Source organism: Triticum aestivum, chromosome 4A, assembly GCF_018294505.1.
Source record: "Triticum aestivum cultivar Chinese Spring chromosome 4A, IWGSC CS RefSeq v2.1, whole genome shotgun sequence".
In the NCBI taxonomy this organism is placed as follows: Eukaryota; Viridiplantae; Streptophyta; class Magnoliopsida; order Poales; family Poaceae; genus Triticum; species Triticum aestivum.
In genome coordinates this window covers 535,814,354-535,821,481 of record NC_057803.1, presented here as the reverse complement: position 1 = coordinate 535,821,481, position 7,128 = coordinate 535,814,354, and the positions used below count along the sequence as shown (strand labels likewise).

The window sequence follows — 7,128 nt, the reverse complement described above, 5'->3', positions numbered from 1 at the left end:
TGATATTGAAGATCAGAGAGAGAGAGAGAGAGAGAGAGAGAGAGAGAGAGAGACATCTAGCTACTAGCTATGGACCCATAGGTCGGTGGTGAACTACTCACGCATCATCAGCAGGACAACAAGGTTGATGTAGAAGCCCTTTGTGATTGATTCCCCCTACGACAAAGTAATGGAAAAGGCCTCCATTTGGAATTGCTGAAGAACAGAGGCATGCGGCTACGAAAAAAGTATTTCGGGTGTCTTTGTTGGTTTGGGGATATTTGAGAATTTATAAAGGTGGATGAGGTCAATCGGAGTTGCGTGGGAGTCACGAGCTCAGGGGCACGCCTACCCCCTAGGGCGCGGCCTGTGAACTCATGGCTCCCCCGTAAGTCTTCCGGCCTCCTCCGAACCTTCTAGGGTCCCTTCTAGTCTAAAAAGATCGCCGTAAAGTTTCAGCGTATTTGGACTTCGTTTGATATTGATTTTCTAAAAGTAAAAAACAAGAAAAAAAGAATTTGACACTGAGCGCTGAATTAATATGTTAATCCCAAAAATGGTATAAATAGCATATAAAGCATTCAAGATTGATAATATAATAGCATGAAACAATTCAAAATTATAGATACGTTGAAGACATATCAACCGACAATTATCAAAGCTGCGACCGGCAAGCCACAGTGCTGGGAGCCCCAAACTAGTTTTGTTGGGACCGGTGACTATTGAAGCTGCAATCGGCGAACCATGTTATTGGAACCAGTGAACATTCTTGTTGGGACGGGGGACTGGGACTGACAACTAACTGAGTTGCGGCTCGTGAAACATTTTTGCGGAAATCGATGAACTTTGTTGCTTGCATGGACGACTACCGGAGATGCAACTAAATGCTTTGACGTCGTACTATGAACTATTTTTTGTTGGAACCAGTGAGTTGTGATGCTTCGACCGCGAGCCGACGACTTTCCAGATGCGGCTGGCAGGTGCTACAAGCGGTTGACCATGACGATCCAACATTGCTGCCATGGGACACGATGGCGCTGCCATGTGCTACGACGGGACCACCAACCCCTCGTGACCGTGGCATCACCTTCACATGCCAAGTAGCCCCGAAGTTCAGGATATCTTCAGGGCCTCCACCGTCTGGACCCTTGGAGATGGTCGTACTTGCAAATTTTGGGTTGACCATTAGCTAGATGGCAAGTCAATTGAAGAGATCGCCCCACTGATTTTTGAGAAGGTGCCTCGAGGCTGTCATAAGCTCACCTCCATGTGCGACGCCTTATCTGACCGATATTGGGCGCGGCAAATCGCTGGTTCTCTTGGGCCCGCTGCACTGAACCAGTACGTCCATCTGTGGAGACGGTTGTTGCACATTGTGCTTTCGGAGCTGCCTGACTCCATCAGATGGAGGTGGACTCTGACCGGTACCTACTCCGCGAGCTCCTGTTATCAAGCTCTGTTTCATGGCTCCATCGAGGCACCCCACTGGCGGCTAAATTGGAGAACATGGGCGCCTTTCTGTGTGAAGATCTTCTTTGGCCTAGGTCTCAGAGATCGGTGCTGGACCGCAGAGCGCCTCGCCTGACATGGCTTGCCGCACGACTCGACGTGCTGCCTTCGCAACCAGGTACTGGAAACCATGCCCCACCTACTCTCTTGATGCCCGTTCTCCAGACAAGTATGGCACGAGATCTTGGGTTGGTGCCGGCTTCCAGTCACCATTCCATCTGCGGACGTCCTCTTCCTTGATTGGCTTGCATCGTCGGCTTCTGGCTCCCCGCTCTGTTTGTGCCGCGGCTTCATGTCGCTTGCCCTGCTCACCACTTGCTGGATCTGGAAGCAACACAAAGCCCGCATCCTACTGACTCACGCCGTGTCACGTGTCCATGCTCATCAGAGGTTTTTCAGTAGCTGTTGCCTGCTACTATTTTTACCTATCAATGCAATGATGTATTCATGAAAAAAAAGGGTATGTGCCGCAACTCTGGCCACCGGATGGGGAGAGTGGCTGCGCCATGCGACGCACAACGTGGACGATGCTGTGAGCACCTAGGAGAACGGCAGGACGACTAGGCATGGGTCCTCGGACATGGGCAAAGGACGCAACGCGAGCTGCGAGCAGGCTGTTTTGTTGATGCCTCGTGCGTGCGGGATTTGCACGTGCCAAAAGGGAGGCGAGGCTAAGATGATGCAGATGCATGATCCAACGGTTACCATCGTCTTAATCTCTCACAGTGCGGAAGGCCGCCGCGTTCTATGCCTGCGCCGGTCACCGGCGCAGAGCGCTGGCCCTTTCTTTACTAGCTGCGGCATAGAAAAAATTTCGCCAGTTCTTCCACATAAGTTGGACTTTTTTTTTCTTTAACCTACATACTATTCTGTCTGTAAAGAAATATATGAGTGTTTAGACAATTATTTTAATAATCTAAACGTTCTTATATTTCTTTACGAAGGGAGTATCTCGAAGTCGACACCCCGCGGCCGGGGCTACGAAAATGGCGTTTCCCTCTCCGTGCTACAGTCATTAACCACAAGGTCCACAACATCTGGTATTTCCTTTTTCTTTTTTAGAATATCTGATAATTATTTGGAGTATACGTACTGGAGACGTCCGGTGTAACCCAGCCGCACGTATAATTCGATCACCAGTCTTTATCCAAGTGGAACAACATCCTTCGGCGACACGCCCTCAAGCAATATAAGAACATATACATGGCGGTATCCAAACGGAGCCGGCCGGCGACGCATGTCCTCTTCCATACGGACTGATTCTCCGATACGCATCTCTGCAGTATTGAATTGCAAATTAGTACATATATGAATCATTGAGAAAAGAGATGGTAGATGGTACAGCGTTTGCACCTATTAATTAAACATGGAAATCACGTCATTATTTTGACGAAATAAGCAGCTAGCTAGGCGCTGATTTCCATTGATGAAGAAGGTAGAGATCAATCGTTCTGAAGAAAAAAGAAAAAACAGCGTGGCGCCGGGAACCACGCCTAAGCTGTTACACTGGCCGATCTGAAGAGGGTGATGCCAAATTTGCATTTTTGAACAATGCTTCTCTCCTTGAAATGGAGTATGTGTGTTCTAAAATAGTTCGTCGTTATTGATGTAAATAAATTAGAGCTTCCTCCGTCCCATAATATAAGAGCATCTATTATGAGACGGAGGGAGTAAAAAAGAGTAAGTGGAGCACTTGTCAGGGTAGAACTTACCCTGATTAACAAATGTGCCCTCATTGTTTACTTGTACAGCCCATAAAAAGGGTTATCAATCAAGGTCTTGACACATGGAAATCAGAGGACGTGAAGCCCCTGCTGAGCAAACAAGGAAAGCAACGAGCACGCACTCATAGAAAACATGAACTTAAATCTTAAAATACCACAAGACGGCAACCCAACGCTGGTGCCAGTATATATTTAGCACCTAATTAAACATTTTATTGTGGCAGGACAGATTGACGGACAATTCTTATGATTGTGCAGCTGTATATAAAGTTCCACATACATGAATCTCCACTCATCTGGTACGATTCCAAGTAGTTCGGTGCCAATGCTTCATCAGCTTTCAAGTACTAGAACCTAATCAGGTGAGTTGTACACACATTTACCATGGAGAAGGGGCAGGACATAGCGGCATCCGGCGGTGAGAAAGGTTCAGAGCAGCACGCCATTGATGTAGTTCCCATAGAGGTAGAGCATGGCGACGGCAAGGGCGTCGTCCACGCCGGAGCCGGAGATGACACCGAGAAGGAGAGACTGGTCGTTGTTGAGGAGCCCCAGAAGAAGAAGAGCACGAGGGTGGCAGCTCTCGATGCCTTCAGAGGGCTCACCATTGTGGTACTAGCTATGTTCCTCCGAATATGCACATATGATTACTTTTTCCCAAGCAAATATGCTACGAAATGCTTACAAGCCACCATGCATATGAACTGCTGACAGTCTCTTGCGTGCAGCTGATGGTACTGGTGGACGATGCCGGTGGGGCTTACGAGCGGATGGACCACTCGCCCTGGAACGGTTGCACTCTGGCAGACTTTGTCATGCCCTTCTTCCTCTTCATCGTCGGTGTCGCAATCGCCTTTGCCATGAAGGTCAGTAAAGCACTTCTGCGTGCTCATACTCTTGCAAATTTGGTAAACCAAACATTTTTGGTGGATATGTAGATTTCTTTTTTAAATGCTCATTAGGATTAATATTTTGCAGAGGGTTCCAAACATGGGTGCCGCTGTGAAGAAGGTCAGCGTCAGAACACTAAAAATGCTCTTCTGGGGCCTGCTACTGCAAGGTACTTGAAGTCGATGTGTAGAGTGTTTACACAATTCAGTTTGCACCCATGTTTCTTAATTTGACACTATCGAACTCGAATGTAGGTGGATACTCTCACGCTCCGGACGACCTTGCTTATGGAGTGGACATGAAGGTGATAAGATGGTGTGGCATCCTCCAGGTTCGGTTCATATTTACCAAACAAACAAACTTGTCATTCATTTCATCATCCATCTTGGTCTTAATCATAACATAGTTCTTTCCTTATATTTGACGATGGTTCATCAGAGGATAGCTTTGGTGTACTTCGTGGTTGCCCTCATAGAGGTGTTCACCATAAAGGTGCGGCCTGTCACCGTCCGTTCCGGTCCTTACGCCATCTTCCATGCCTACCGGTGGCAATGGTACAACAATGTTTCCCTGATACTTGTCTTGCTGCACTGTAAACTGCATACTCATAATTTTTTCCTGTCTCTGATTATGATGGAAAATTCTTGTCATTTCTGACAATCGACAGGTTAGGCGGATTCATCGTGTTCATCGTATACATGGTCACGACGTTCTCGCTTTATGTTCCAGATTGGAGCTATGTGTACCATTCGGATGGCGATGCCAATGATGGGAAGCGGTTTACGGTACTTGGAGCTAACCCTTAGGATGCTATCCCTGTTGATTATTTCCGTATTTGATACAACTTGTGTTTTCAGGTACAATGTGGTGTAAGGGGTCACCTGGACCCGGCTTGCAATGCAGTGGGTCATGTTGATAGGGTGGTCTGGGGGATTAATCATCTCTACTCGCAGCCCGTCTGGATCCGGACTAAGGTAGAACTGTAATCTTGATATGTTCAGATTTTATTTTCACTGTTATGTACAAGTAGCTGCAGAAAGTTTTCCTTACTAGCTATAAATGATATACTACACATTAAGCTAGAAAGTGTAAGTCTGACAATATGTGCACTGAAATTGCCATTTTCAGGATTGTACATTTAGCTCACCCGAATCAGGTCCTCTCCGTGCCGATGCTCCATCATGGTGTCTTGCGCCATTCGAACCAGAAGGATTGTTAAGGTTGGAGATCCAACATAGCTTACACTGAATTAATCTTAGTTATATAGTTTGTTTATTTCACCTATTCAAGTATTTTCCCTGTTTTACGTTTCAGTTCAATATCGTCGATTCTATCAGGGACAATTGGAATCCACTATGGCCATGTTCTAATCCATTTCAAGGTGATTATCCAAAACATTGTACCAGTATCATTTGGTTATGATAAAAGCAACTATGACATCAAAGTTTCTTAATATTAGACCCATAAGGAGAGACTGAAACACTGGCTTTCAATGGGCTTTTCACTCCTCTTGCTCGGCATTATCCTTCACTTCACAAAAGGTACTTATCCTAACAATCCATTTCCGACACTTGAACTAATCACTATAAACTGTGACCTCAGAATCTTACATCCATCGCTCTTGTGCTGTAGCTATTCCAATCAATAAGCAACTCTACAGTATCAGTTACGTTTGCTTCACTGCCGGCGCGGCTGGAATAGTTCTTTCAGCTTTCTACATGCTGGTATGGTTTATCATAAGTACTTAGAGCATGAAATTTCTGCACTTCCATCAGCTCTTTCCCAATGATGTACTCATTTCATTGTCACAATGATAGATTGATGTCTGGGGCCTGAGAGTACCATTCTTGTTCCTCGAGTGGATCGGCATGAACGCCATGCTTGTGTACGTCCTAGCGGCACAGGGCATATTTGCAGCTTTCGTGAACGGATGGTACTATGAGTCACAAGATAAAACCCTTGTAAGTAATCGGTGAAGGTTAACTTGGTAGTGACATTTGGAGCCTGTATTTGCATGGGCTTAATTTGTTTGTCTTTTATTTTTGGCAGGTTAACTGGATCCAAAAGCATGTGTTTGTCAATGTATGGCATTCAGAAAGGCTGGGAACTCTGCTGTACGTCATATTTGGAGAGATCTTCTTCTGGGGTGTTGTCTCTGGCATCTTGCACAAGCTGGGGATTTACTGGAAACTATGAGATTTCTAGATGAAAACTATGTACAATGATCTATTTCTTCCAGCAGTAAATAATGTCATTCGTTTTCATCCAACATTATTTTGTAAGATTGATGTAAAAAAAAGCGATAATTGTCTTATTCTATTGTCAAATTTGTTGCTTTCAATGTTTTTTTTGTTGATAAAATTAATTCAAGTTCAGAACTTGAGATTGGGATATATAACAAAGCACCCAAACCGTCTAATGGCAAGATGGTCAGCCTGTTGGAACTAGAGGTTGACCGATGGCATTAGGTAAAAATATAAGCTACGGTACCAAAAGTGTCCATAGAAAATGGATTTTTAAGGACAGTTGAAATTCTTAAGCTTATCCAGATGAGAGAATGCAGAATTTGGAGAACATGGGCAAGTTGCCACTTTGCTCACGGATCATGAGACACGTCTGCCTGTCCTAGCTCCTCTCTATTCAGCCATATGCTTGAAAGAGACTCCAGGGCTCCATCCATGCATACAGCCAAAGGCCGGCAGTGCCAAATTGGCAATAGAATCTAATCGTCTACTCACAATGTACACATTGGTATCATTCCAGAAGATACCAATGGAATTGTCACTGCCCCTCTGTTGGTTTTTACTGCCCCGCTTTGAGTTAGGAAGGAACAAACGAGAAGGCGGCAATCTCTGCTCACTTCTTGTCCTATTCCTGCTAATCATGCAAGCTTTTGTTGTTCTTCTTTCTTCATTTTTTCTAGGGATAAGAATAATTTTTGTCCTTGAACTTTTCCGAGAGTTTAGAAACCGTCCCTCAACTCGAAACCGGATAGTTTTCGTCCCTCAACTATCAAAACCAGATA

General features: G+C 45.3%; 1 protein-coding gene across 1 annotated transcript; it reads left to right on the top strand.

Moving 5' to 3' along the window:
- Positions 1–3,596: 3,596 nt before the first annotated feature.
- LOC123083886 (heparan-alpha-glucosaminide N-acetyltransferase) lies at positions 3,597–6,299 on the top strand. The gene is made up of 13 exons (XM_044505764.1): positions 3,597–3,824; positions 3,941–4,078; positions 4,191–4,272; positions 4,358–4,434; positions 4,542–4,651; positions 4,771–4,888; positions 4,961–5,077; positions 5,232–5,323; positions 5,418–5,484; positions 5,563–5,644; positions 5,736–5,827; positions 5,921–6,064; positions 6,153–6,299. Exons 1-13 carry the CDS (start codon positions 3,597–3,599, stop codon positions 6,297–6,299), a joined length of 1,494 nt encoding a protein of 497 aa, XP_044361699.1.
- The last annotated feature ends 829 nt before the right edge of the window (positions 6,300–7,128 follow it).